This window comes from Marmota flaviventris, chromosome X (genome assembly GCF_047511675.1).
Source record: "Marmota flaviventris isolate mMarFla1 chromosome X, mMarFla1.hap1, whole genome shotgun sequence".
Classification (NCBI taxonomy): domain Eukaryota; kingdom Metazoa; phylum Chordata; class Mammalia; order Rodentia; family Sciuridae; genus Marmota; species Marmota flaviventris.
This window is the reverse complement of record NC_092518.1, coordinates 5,427,206-5,441,440: the sequence shown is the minus strand read 5'-3', so window position 1 is coordinate 5,441,440 and position 14,235 is coordinate 5,427,206. Positions and strand designations below refer to the sequence as shown.

At 37.2% G+C, this 14,235-nt stretch overlaps 1 protein-coding gene across 2 annotated transcripts in view; it reads left to right on the top strand.

Moving 5' to 3' along the window:
- Mid1 (midline 1) overlaps positions 1–14,235 on the top strand; it is a 354,689-nt gene that overhangs the window by 294,320 nt on the left and 46,134 nt on the right. For both annotated transcript variants that reach the window (XM_071606505.1, XM_027946503.2), the window contains exon 4: positions 13,915–14,022. In XM_071606505.1, coding sequence (XP_071462606.1) covers positions 13,915–14,022 — 108 coding nt within the window. The remainder of the gene's footprint in view (positions 1–13,914; positions 14,023–14,235) is intronic.

Below are 14,235 nucleotides of genomic sequence, written 5' to 3'. Positions count from 1 at the left end.
ATATGTTGGACCCACCATCACACAGGCTTAGTGAGTATACATCTATGGTACTAGTAGAGCAGGGAACCTTCAGGTTGTTCTCAAATCTTTGACTGTTAATCATAGACCTGATAGGTACAACTTCTTTGAGATGAAAAATATGCTTCCTTTAGTACAATCAGATTCTTTTATTTTTCCTCCTCCCCAGGAATTTTGAGACTTATATATATAAAGATGAAGACCTTAACAATACCACAGAGTCAATATTAGAATTTAGAATTGAACATATTTATATGTTTATAATTTGTAGCATTGAGAAAAAATGGCATCTTATAGAAATTTGATAGATTTGCTTTTAAGTTCCAAATTTGAAATATATAATTTTTATTAGCCCTAGGATTTTAAGTTGGAAGTCAAAACAATATTGGAGTGTTCAAGAGAACTTGAGTTTCCCTATATGGTTTTTGTAATTGAATAATTTTTTGATTTATAAGAGCTACTTAAGGATTCAGGAAGGATTGACTTGGCTTTAATTTTATCCTGTTAGGCATTTGAAGTGCTCATATTATAAATTGAACATGGTAAATTTATAAATGCAGTTTAAAATGTTACAGGAATTTCATGTTAAAAATCTGAAAAATGATCACTGGGGGTGGGAGGATTTTCTGGCATTATGCAAATGTGTTGTATCTTGATTGAGCTGTTAGATTGGTTATTCAAATCCATTGTACTGTCCCTTAAGATTGACACATTTCCTTGAATATAAATTTGACCTCATGTAATTGAGATGTAATTGATTGTCTGTTCAACTTGAGTTAATCAAACATTGATTTAGGGACCCCCATGAGTGATTATTTGTTGGTTTTATAAAAATTTATCAGATTTATGAGTACATAAGGAAATTCACAATTTGAATTTAAAATTCAAGGAAAACTACATAGTGAATGGTTCATGTAGATGTAATCCTTGGATAAAAATTCTCTTGGCCTGTAAGTTCATGTCTATTCCCTCTCTTTGTGGTTCAGACTACTTGAAAAGTGGGACACTCTTCCTAGAATCTCCCAAATGTCACATACAGCACTAGCTATAGGTTAGTGAATGGAATGCTCTCAGAGTTCACCTGCTTCTTCCCTCCAGTGCTAGCTGATTTGCATAGATCTTACCCCAAATGGCAGAAAGTACCCTTCTTTTTAAAAAAATAATTTTAAGTATTTTTGTTTGTTTGTTTTGGATGGACACAATACCTTTATTTATTTTTTATGTTGTGCTGAGGATCGAACCCAGTGCCTCACACATGCATAGGCAGGCACTCTACCACTGTGCCATACCTGCAGCCCCAGAAAGGGCCCTTCTTAAGAAGAATGTACAAGGACAGTGTTTCTGTGATTTCATTTCAGTGGCCACAAATTCCTAGAAACATAAGTACCATAATGGATGAATACAGGGGAGCTCTTGCGCAGCACGGGGGCTCTGCCACTGGACAAAGGCTAATTGGATGGAGTTGGTGAAGGGAAGTAAAAAATGGGAGAATTGTATATGGGGGCATTGCTGAGCCCTGAGGGAGGTCATAGTGGGTCTTTCCCTTATAAATCTGTACGTTTGAATGCTGTAGGACACCCTCTCTGCCTGTTCTGGTTTGTGAAAGAAGATATGAACCAATAGCCACTTTGACCCAAGTTGGGGGACACACTGAAAAAAAAATGTTTGGTGCATGTATAATGGTTTAGTCAACTAGGGTCTAAAGATGACTTATTGGGTCATGTCTTCATATCAGACTCTCTTGATCCCTAAACACACACATGCACACATGCATACATGCAAAACACATATATACAAAATCTTCAAACCAGAAACCAAAGGACATCTGAAATCCATAAGGTTTGTTTCACATATTATCACTGGTGATACACACCTGTAATACGAGTTACTTGGGAAGCTGAGGCAGGAGGCCTTGCAACTTCAAGCCAGTCCAGGCAACTTAGTGAGATCCTGTCTCAAAATTAAAATTAGGGCTGTGGATATAGCTCAGTTGGTAGAGCGCTTGCCTCACATGCACAAGGCTCTGGGTTCAATCCTTAGCATCACAAAAAAAAAATTGAAAAGAACTGAAGATATAGTTCAGTGGTACAGCATGCCTGGGTTCGATCCCCAGTACTGCAAAAAAGAAAAAAAAAAATATATATATATATATATATATATATATATATATATATATATATATATATATCTGACATCCTCCTCATTCATGGAGAAACTAGAGTGACCTCATTTCCTCTCACTTTCATTCCTTGGTTATTAAGACTTTGACAAAAAAAGAAAAAAAGAAAAATAAAGAAAGAAAAGAAAAGGAAAGAAAGAAGTAAAACTTGCAGCTAAGAATTCAAGGACTCCATAGCAAGTTTAGTTTTCTGGCAGAATCAAAATAAGCACTGAGTTAAGTTTCAGTGGTTTACAAGAAGAGAGTGTTGGCTTGTTGGTTTCTGGTGCAAACTGTTCCTTCTTTTAGCCTGTTATCTGAAGCTAATAATGCTACAAGATGACATCCTAAAGGAAGATAGTTTCTGTCCAGTTTTTTCATAAGTTAGTTCTTTCATGAGCTAATCTGAATGAAGGAGTGGGCACACAGGTAGACAGTGCCAACAGATGCTCCTGTAAAGAGGTCACATGCAAATGTTAACCTGGGATCAGTGGCTGAAACAAAGGATTGCTTTAATTTTTGTAGAATAAAGTATTTTTTCCTTCTGCTTTTCATGAAATGGCCTTAAAGAATTCCCCTTGTTTGTGGTTTCAAAAAAATTAGAACTATGCCAATGAGGCCCGCCTTTAAGGGTTCTATTAAACATTAAGAAGACTTTGTTCTTGGCAATAAAATTAAAGCAGGCAGTGTTTCCATTACCTGGCAGGATGCCCTCCCCAGCCCCCACCGTGACCCTGATCCTGACACACTTGATCAGAGTCTTCTGGTTTCCAGGTAGGAAGGTGAGAAGGCAACATCTGTCAGGCTTGTATATAGAAATAGAGTTGACATTTTAGATAATGGGGAGAGAGGGGAAGAAAGAGAGAGAAGGTGAATGTCTTCAAGCAGTCCTTAACTTAGGCTTTAAAAAAATCAATTTTACTTCAGAGGCCTAAAACTTTGAAACAACTGTTTTAGAAAATCAATAATAATTTCACAATGAGTTGAAATGATGGAAGCAAGGAGTATCTAGATAAGGAAATATATATTTTAGTCTGACTTCTTAAATTTCATATGTTTTCTTTCCCAAGCAACTCTATCAGCCATTGCCCAATTATGGTCTGTTGCAAATAAATACTTGTAGGTAGATTGTGGCCCTGAAGTCAGGAATGACCAAGGTGAATAGAGAAAGCACTATCAGATGCAGGCTGTGTTTAGCCTCACAATTAGTCAGAAGACATTGGAGCTGCAGAACAAATTGGATGACTTTGACACAACCTTCCTCTGACCTCTGCAAGAGTTCATCTTAAGAAATATCCTTCTTGTAGTTGCCTAATCAAAGTAGCCCTCTTTTCTCTAGCTGTTAGTGCCATGCCAATGTGGCAGTCACTGGTCTTCTCTCCCTTGGCCTGGGGAATTTTTCCATGCCTCCCAGGACCAGTAAATTACACAGGGGAGTTACTGATCACTCACCACCACAGCCTCCAGCCAGCCTTGATGGGACAAGGTTCAATAAGTCCCTTACTTCCTCCCCGTGGGCTGGAATGTTTTGTACTCTTTCCCAGAGTTGTCCATTGGGATTAATCTCCAGTTGCCCTAAGTGCTCTTGGTAAAGCACACTTTATTAACTTCATACCTTTCCCTGTCTCACTTCTTCACTTCTTACTGTTTTTTGGCAACAATCTGTACTTCCATATTTCTTTTATTCCCCTCTTTAGGGAGAACAGGATGGTGGACAGCTTCTAAAATGAAATGACAGCATGAGTCCCTTTCTTGAGCATGACCATAGCTCCTATGTTCACTTTTTATAAACCCTATTCTCTTTCATTATAAGTGAATCAACATGGATATTAAACATCGGGCAGCAAAGATACTTAATAATCAATCTGGAGCTTCTGTTGGTATGCTAGAGTGACAACCAGACAAGATGGCTCATAAATATCACTTGTGGACACACCATAAAGGACAAAGCTTAGAATTTTCCACTTATATTTTCATTCTGTCCATCTACAACTAAAATAATTTTTTTTTTAAAAAAAAAGAAGTCTGTGGTATTGGTGCCAAGAATGTAAGGTTGGGATCAGTTGAGTAGCCCTAGGAAAAACATTGCAGGAGGAGTGATATTTGTTATTACCATGGCAGAAGTCAGCAGGATATATTTTCAAGGTTTTTTTTTTTTGTTGTTGTTGTTGTTGTTTTTTTGTTTTTGTTTTTTTTTAATACCAGGAATTAAACTCAGGGGCACTTAACCACTGAGCAACATCCCTAGCCCTTTTTTTGTATTTTAGTCAGAGACAGGGTCTCACCAAGTTGGTTAGGGCCTCACTAAGTTGCTGAGGCTGGCTTTGAACTGGCTTTGAACCATCTTCCTACCTCACCCTTCCAAGCCACTGGGATTACAGGCATGTATCACTGCCCCCGGCTCCAAGTTCTAGTTTTGTCAGTGGTATAATCAAGTATATTTCACTCACTGTAAGGAATACCAAAGACCAGGGATCTGGTCTCACTCCCCAGAACTTTGCAGGGGAGTAAACTGCACCTGTACTTAAGTAACTAAAGTCTGAATACAGTTGAACTTTGTATTTTTCCAGTACATCGGTATCCAGGAATCATGGCACAACTAAAAAGAATGTCACAGAATGACAAATGACATGTAAGATTGAAAGTGATTAATGTAAGGTCATGGAATAGAAGTTTCCTTTTCCATTAGAAATAACTTCCGTTTTCTGAAACGTATCACCTCTACATTTCCCCTGCACCTAACCAGTGAACATCTTCTGCAAGTTATTTTTTTACCTTCAAAAAAGGATGATTTTTGATAGATACATTGTTGCAAATTGCTTAGTAGAACGTTAACATTTTGTCAAAAACTTTATGAAACAGATTTGATAGGAATAAGTGCCCATGACAGGGTAATAGATATATTTTTCTTCATTCTGTGTGCTCAGCCCAAACGGAAGGGTGTGGATCATTTGTAGTGTGCAATTAATAAAAGAAAGGAAGGGAGGAGATTATTGTTTTTGAATGAATTGTGAACAACACCTTCCAATCTGCTTCTTCATTTTCAGACTTTGAACAAAGTTACCATTAAACACAAAAAGAAGTCTGTGGGGCTGGGGCTGTAGCTTAGCGTCAGAGCACTTGCCTAGCATGAGTGAGGCACTGGGTCTGATCCTCACCACCACATAAAAATAAACAAATAAAAAAAAGGCATTCTGTCCATCTACAACTAAAATAATTGAAAAAAAAGAAATCTGTGGTATTGGTGCCAAGAATGTAAGGTTGGGGTCAGTTGAGTAGCCCTAGGAAAAACATTGCAGGAGGAGTGATATTTGTTATTACCATGGCAGAAGTCAGCAGGATATTGTGAGGAAAGTAAAAACCACACTGCAAGCCCATTGTCATTTTCAAATTGAAATCCTATTAGTTCAGTAATTACAACTATTTGTGCCTTGAAAGAAGACAATAGTTATAGAGTGCCTACTTTGTGCCAGATTGTTTACAGACATTTTCATCAAAAGCATGCAAATAAGGAAATATACTCAGAGAAATTCAACACATTTTTCACACCTGCTGCTCTTTGACTCCAAAGTCTGTAATCTGTTCTTTATGCTAGAAGTTGGCAAACTTTGACACTTAAACCCAAACTGAATTGTCACCTGTTTTTGTAAATAAAGTTTTATTGGAACCAAGTCACACCCATTTAGTTACATATTTGTCTGTGCCTGGTTTTGCACTACAATAAAGTTGGTTAGTTTGTGCAGAGACCATATGGCCTACAAGACTAAAATATTTACTATCTAGTGCTTTGCAAGAAATGTTTCCCAACTCCTGTTCTATGCCCTGGAAGAATTTCCTCTGTCCTTCTACTCCTCACCCTCCCATTCAGTTGCATCAGGAAGCAGCCTTCATGGAATCCATTTGAAATTTGAAAGTAGCTTCAAAAACTCTAGAGTTGTTCCTCATGTTCTAGCTTCCAAATTCATTGATTCTGTGGAAGATATAGTTTTCATTCATGCTAGAAAGTCTTTAGGTAGTCATTGCAGGTTTATTCATTCTAGAACCTGCAGTTTTAACTCTGCATGGACAGTCTAGATCAACAGAGATTGTGAACCATTGTGAGTCAACACAAATATAGTAATCCCTGTGTGCCAGGCATGTTTCACTGGCTTTTGGAATGGCCAGTTCTCTGTTGTGGGGGCTATCCTTCTGCTTTGTAGAATGCTTAGTAGCATCACAGTTGCTCTGTCAGCTAAGAATTGATATTTTCCTTGTTATGTTATAGGGAACTTGTGACATGAATACTTTAAGTAAATGCCCAAGTACATACAATAAATAAGAAAAACCTGGCATTTCAGTCACAGAAAGATGTTCTCAAGTCCCTGAGCACGGAACAATTGCTTCTTTAGCCTTTACTCCCTCTAAATTATTTTACCTTATTTGAAGATTTTGTTTTCCTGAAAAATTAGACACAACCTCTCAGATGGGCATGTTCTGTAATGATACACTTGGGAGTAAAACTCCTTTGTGTGAAGTTTCAAAGTTTAAGGCATGAGCAGTGGCTTTTTTTCTAAGCAGTTTTATTGTCTTGTTGCAGTTGTATTTCATTTATGAGAATTTTATTGCAATGCTTACCACAGCATGTAGCCATTTTTAATGGCATCTCACTAGCTTACCCAACATTCAAGTTTCATACTCTAAGAAATTCAAGAAAAGAGGATTTATCATAACGTTCCTGAGAGCTCTTTTTTTTTAAATCCCATAGCAGATATATAACAAATTTCTATCTGGATAGGTAATCAATATGTAGAATTGATCTCCTCTGGGCCAAATTACTTTCACCATGGTACTCTATGCTAAAGGCCAGATTACATATAGCTTCTAAGCATGGTATTATTAGTATTATTTCCCACCAAAAGCATTTCATAAAGGGATTCCATGTTTTATTTTATTTTATTTTTGAAAAGTTGTTCTTGGAGTTTATAAAGCTTTAGTTATAAATGTTAAATATTAGGTGTTAGCGATGTAGCTCAGAGGTAAAGTGCCTCCCTGCACAAGGCCCTGGGTTTGATCCCCTTCCCTGAAAAAAAAGTTAAAATATTAAATTAATATACTAAACATTAAGATTTTTTGACCTGTACTCTTGTTTCTTCTCCAATGACAGAGAGTGGGAACTGGGCCATTCTCCTCCCTCCCATCCAGTTGAGCTAGGTCCACAAGAATTGACTTTGGTGTGAGAAAGTTTCAGGGTGAAGATTATATATAAACATATTAGATGAATTACAGTAATATTGTCTGCTCTTACTCAGTTCTCCTTGGCTCAGTTTTATATACAAACTGAAGCATTAGAACCCCTTTCATTGTTCCTTCTGGCAGCTCTGTCTAACTTCTGCCCCAAGGTCTGGAATGTTCATCACAGCTGCCTTTGGTAATAAAACCCATAGCACCCTCAGATCCTCATATTTCTCTTTGCACCTGGTCAGCAGTATGCAGCAGGATACAGAGCCCACATGCACACACTTTTTTCTTGTATCCTTGTCTTACTGCCCAAATATCAGCTTATCTAAAAGTTCAGTTGTGTTTCAGTTGCTACAGCCCTGGCCAGATTGGAATGAACTCCTTCAGCATTTTTCTTTTTGAGTGAGATAAGATGACTATGCCATGATTAGTGGATATTACCACTAACCCCTTTAAATTTGGATACAGACTCAGACAGAGTTATATATTCTTAATAAGAGAGACAAGTGTTTTTCAATTCAAACAACAATAATAGCATTAACATAACATTGTATAAATAAGGTGACCTTTCTGAAGGTCACCTTAATTTAAATCACTGGAATGATACAATTTTTGCTTTTATCCTGAGGACCAGTTCAAGAATGTATTAATAATGAGCCAATGTGGCAGAGGGCTCCTGGAATGCACAGTTCGGAGAGGTGGGGTCACCATTGTTACAGAACTTCAAGTGAATTGTGCAGTACAACACCCCTCTTTCCTCAACACCAGAAGTAAGTTTCCTGTCTCCAACACATTGGGCTTATCTTGTCCTGAGCTCACTTCAGAGTTTCCATCTGTGTACAAACAGGAAATGATCTATCAAGTCAGTGTAGCCTTTTCACAGGAAAAATTAGAGGGTTCTGTTCTGAAAGTCTGTAGATGGCTAACTCATTTCAACAAGGCATTGCAAAATGAGAAAATGAGGATTTTCAAATGCATGTTCAAATTCACCTGTGAGAACTGGCCAAATAGTGCCCTCCCCCACTAATGTTCCTTTCTGAGAGTTCCATAAAATATTTCTAAAGATTTTAAGCCCACATGTGTCTGAAATCTAATGATGTTTATGCTCTGCACTGAACACCTCATTTTGCAGTTGAATGCAAGTCAATGAGCAAATTTTCAGAAATAATACTTAGAAGTCATTTACAGACTGCTGAAGAACATTAGACATGTAGTCCAATTATTAGTGTGTTTTGTAATTAAATCCTTTAATGTTTATATATATTTGACGAGAAAAAAACATTTGTCTTCTTTACCCTACCATTTTCATGAAATCCTGTTATAGTTGTTATATCATAAAACTTGGCAGGGAGACACTTTACCTGACCTTGTTAACAAAGTGCTTTGGAGAAAATAGCTAACCCATTTATGTTACCATTAACTAATCTGGAGAATGATTATGTGTAATTGCATTTCAAAAAAGGAAGGTAAACCATGCATTCAGTAACAATTTACATGGGACTCTTACTGATTACTGGTGTCTGATATGTGTATTAAAATGCAGCAGAGTTTGATCTCTGATAGAAGGATAGAGGAGGGCCAAGCATGAGTGCCTTCTGCACTTGCTTCCTTATTCAACTTTCTAATTTCAATCAGACTGTAAAAGATCAAAAGGTCCTCATTGGAGAAGTGGCAAAATGACCCTAGGAATAGTAGAAAGTGAGTCAGCAACTCCCTACAGGCAAGATTCTTCTACTGTGCTTTTCTTATGTAATTTCCCTGCCTATTCTACCCTCCCTGCTTCCAAAATACTTAGGGCAAAGATGACACACCAGAGAGTAACAACCAATGCTTGTTATTTGCAATAGTTACATTCTATAAAGTCACTGTGAGTTCTGAACTATGGAATACTGGACTGAACCATTGCTGCTAGGAGAAATTTGTATATATGAGTACATATACATATACAGACTATCACACCAGGATTATAACCTTAAATTCTAAAAGCAACCCATCAGGGTAGATTCCATTTTTTTTTTTATTTTACAAAACAGCAAACTAGGATCAGAAGTAAGTGACTAGCCTGAGACCACCCTACTAGGCCACCCTACTAACAAGTGCAAGAGTTGGGACTCCAAGCCAGAGTCTTCCATATTATGTTCATTCTGTGGTTATTTGTGCATGAGACCTGACACATAAGACAAAGCATTGCCCTGTTCAGCCTCAGCTGGGTGCAGGTAGGGCAATTCAGTTTTGATACTCTGTGTATGTCTGCAAATGGAGGCAAGAGGACCCAAGTATTATTTGGTTGTTACAAATATTTTTTTTTAAATTACATAGCCAGAAAAAATTATACATACAGAATCTGCAAATAAGGCAGATGGACTGGGTGTGATGGAGGAGGAGGTTAACCTGCTGGACTCTGCCTGGAGTTCTGCAAACACCCTCACCACATCTTATGGTTGGCTCTTTTTCATCCCCCAAGGGTATTAGCAGAGAATTCTTGTCTGACCACTCATAAAAAAGAACCCCCTCTCACCCATGCTTGACCACATTACCCTCTAACTTCTTTTCCCCACCTGTAAGTCTGAAATTTTTATTTGTTTATTCATTCAGCGGGTTTTCTATACTTGGGTGTAAACTCTGTGATAATGGAGACATTGTCTTTCTTGCAACCCACTGTATGCACAGCAGTTGGAGTGCTGATACACTGTTAAGAATTCTTTAGCTCTCCTTTGAATGAATGAGTGATTGAACAGTTCGGATTGGCTTTTTCAAAGGAATCACTGCAAGTGTGTTTTGTTTTGTTTTGTTTTTCTACCAGGGATTGAACCCAGAGTACTTAACCACTGAGCTGCATCCCCAGTATTTTTCATTTTTTTTTATCTTAAGACAGGGTGTTGTTGAGTTGCTTAGGGCCTCATTAATTTGCTGAGGCTGACTTTGCCCTTGTGCCTCTTCTGCCTCTGCCTCCCAAGTCACTGGGGTTACAGGCGGGTGCCACTGTGCCCAGCTGCAAGCATTTTAAAAAAGTTGTCAGGACTCAAACTGGCACAAACATTGGCTGTGGCACTTGTGTCCTCAGCAAGTTAGGGCCTATGAAAAGAGGTGGTAGTACTCAATATAGAAAGAATTGAGATTGGGTCAGATTTAACTTTAGAGGAATTAAGTATAGTATGTTGCAAATAGATGAAATTAGTCCTAAAGAATAGAAGAAAACAATGGGGGAAAGATGATGCCTTTTAAAAGAAAGAGAGCTGTGACTGTAGATGTTGAGCTGTGCACTCTAAGCAAATAGGTGAGGCCAAAAGAATGACCAGACAAAAATGGCCAAGCTTCACTTGAGGGGCTGATGTGAAATTTGTTCAACAGTATACTTGAGGAAAAAACAAATATCGAGGAGGTTGTCATAGGAGGAGGACTGAATTTTAAGTTAAATTTTGTCCTGAGAAGTCAAGGGTGCTAAAGGAACAGTGTGCCCTAGTTCCAATGTGATCCAAAGGTGGTATATAGTAATCACCTACCACTGGGCAGCACTCCTAATTATCTCCATTCCACACTTGCCTTGTACTGAGTGACCTAGGAAGAGACTGATGACACAAAAGTGCTAAGTGTAGATTAAGGAAAGGAATTTTGGCCCCATTCAGAGCACTTCCATCAGCCACAGTGATTTTTTTTTTAAATCAAGTGATGTGAATCTGAAATACAAGTTAAAATTATAGCCGGGAGCTGCTAGTTTCCAAACCAAACCTGAGCACCAGAAACACCCGAACATATTGCAGGTAACCTGTAAACCCTACTATATTTAAATTAATGGCTCATATGAGAAATGAAGTCCAATCAAATCATTAACACTTTTTAAAATGACACATGAAACAACAAATCTGTGGAAAACCTCATTGTTGTGCAATACTTTTAAAAACATAGGATAATATTCCACTTATTTTATTGTACCTTGAGGAACATAAGAATGCTAGAGTTAACAAAAATTTGGAACTTCATCAAAGTAGAAAAAGAGATTCAGCCTTCCTGGTTTCAAAGAAAAGTTCAGCCTGTATTCTTTGAATGATCTTGAGAAAATATTTGGCCTAAGATGAATAGATCATGTTCCCAACTTTCTGGGAATTACATTTCGGGGTGATGATGATTATGGATCAGGTTTCTTAAATGTATTTGGCTCAACACAGTAGATTACAGTCTACTTTTTTGATAAAGTCAACCTATTCATCCCCAAAACATCAAATATTCAGAATCTGTACTAAATTGAACCTTGTGTTATAATGGCAACTGAAACTTTTTTTTTCTAACCTAAAATAACTCAAATCCCAATGATTTTGAGAGCAAAATGGATACTATTAAGGGGGTAAGGTTGGTTCTGACTAAATTAACCTAAAATAATCCTTGCTAAAAGCAGGCCAGGTGATCAGACATCACCTTGGGTATGGGGAAGGATTCTGATGAAACCAGCTTAGCAAGTTTCTTGCTAAAAGTTGATTTTACAAGGAAGTGCACAGATGGGCCTAGAACGAGATGCAGGAGCCTGACTAAAATTTGGCCAAGCTAAGAATCTTTGTCAGTGCTACTTTCTAGAAATTTAACTTTCTTCATCATAATGTGCTTTTTTTTCTTTTAAAACCAGGAATTGAACCCAGGGGTGCTTCACCGCTGAGCCACATCACCAGCTCTTTTATTTTTTATTTTGAGGAAGGGTCTCACTAAATTGCTGAGGCTGGCTTTGAATTTGCAATCCTTCTGTCTCAGCCTCCTGAGACTGTGCTAATGTTATCAGTATGATCCCTTCCTTTTCATAGCTCAGCTGTGATCAGTTTTTAAATTCAGTATGAGGTCAAAAGGAAAGAAGAAATTTATTGAGGGTAACTTTCTAATAAACATTTCAATAGACAGCTAAACTTGTGTGCAAAACCTTAAGTTGTGCTGGAAATGATGACATAAAAGTAATACATGGGAATTTATGCCAATACTTCAAGAAAGATAATCACTAGGCTTATCTTTCTTGAAGTATTGGTATAAATTCCATATTTTGCACTTGTCAATCAATGCATTTGCATTTTTTCTTTGTTAATTGAATGAATGTTTAGCAAATACCTATGTGTGCTAATCTGATGTAGGACATAATATCATGATTTCCTGTAAATGGCTGCTGCTGATGGTCAGCAGCCATTTACAGGAAATCATGATATCTTAATAAGATATCTTGAGTAATCTTTATGTTGTGTCTGATAAGGACCAGGAACAAAGTTCAAGGGATCCTGAGCCTCTAGAAACAAGACATAGTTTCTCTGAGCCATGATCTATAGATTTTTATCATGAACTCATGACCCTACTTCCAGTGCATCTCATTCATAAAAAATGAAGTTTACAGTAGTAAAAATCTCCAAATCAAATGGCCTCATAAGAGAGCCTTGTCTCTTCTGTGAGATATACTAGAATAATCAGTGCCATTGTCATTCTTTGTAACATTTCAACTTCTCCTGTGGCTGTGCTAAAATAATAAAACTTGTGCATTCTATCTCCATCTCCCACAGCTGTGATTTCTGTTGGTGAATAAGCCCTTCAGAATTGTCATGAGGTGGAGGAAATAGCATGTACTGAGTATTTCCCAAGTCAAGTTGCCAAGAATGAGCTAATTGTAACTCTCCCTTGCATATAATGAGTCAAAAATTTCCAGTGCTGGCCATTCTTCGAGGATCCACCTTTTCACAAGAATGGTGCACTTCCGTCGAAGCTTGGCTTTTCAGCCTAACAGGAGTGAAACTTAAAATTATGTCTTGAGATAAATACAACGTCCAACCATCTTTTTTAGTATTTTTTCAGTGTTTTATTACTGATTACATATTTTATCCATATTTAATGAAAAATTTTAAGATAAATGTTAAATGCTTTTGGAAAATTTCTCTACAAGATACTGATAGTACTCTGTCTTCCATCAAATAATAAGATTTGTTGAAAATTTACTCATTATGTTTAACAGGACAAATTTGACACATTTTCCCAAAATATAAAAGCAGGAATTACAAATATATTTCATTTCACATGTCAATTTCCAACTAATAGGTAATAGATATTTACCTCTTATGTTAAGAAAGGTTGTGGGGTGGGAATATAGCTCAGTTGGTAGAGTGCTTGCCTCGAATGCCTAAAGGTTCTGAGGCTGCTTCTGGCCTAGCAGAAATTTTTTTATTCTCATTGGATAATAATGTTTTCCAATGATACAAGATAGGGAGTAGGCAATTAGGTCCTGTATTTTCCATCCTTGCATAATAAGAAAAGAGTTAACATTTAGGGGCTAGGGTTGTGGCTCAGTGGGAGAGTGCTTGCCTAGTATGTGTGAGGTACTGGGTTTGATTCTCAGCACCACATATAAATAAATACAAGGTCCACTGACAACTAAAAAGTATTTTTAAAAAGTTAACATTTAAAATATACTTTCAAAGATTACTAGAAACAAATTAGTATACATGAAAAATATTATCTAAGTAGAAATGAAGGCCAAATTAACTGCTAATTTATTTGTCCTATAGGTCAATGCATCACGTCAGGAAGCCAAATTGACAGAGGAGTGTGATCTTCTCATTGAGATCATTCAGCAAAGACGACAAATTATTGGGACCAAGATCAAAGAAGGGAAGGTATGATTTCTAGGGTATCTTCTCCTGGAGAAGATATACTCCCATATATTTCAGTGGCTTTAAAAATGACAAACACCCTCTTTTTCTACACTTACTTTACTTCCTTTTTACGTCTTTATATCAGTCTATTTTGTACTGCTGTAACAAAATACCTGATATTGGATAATGTATAAAGAAAAGAGTTTTATTTGGCTCATGATTTTGGTCACTAAA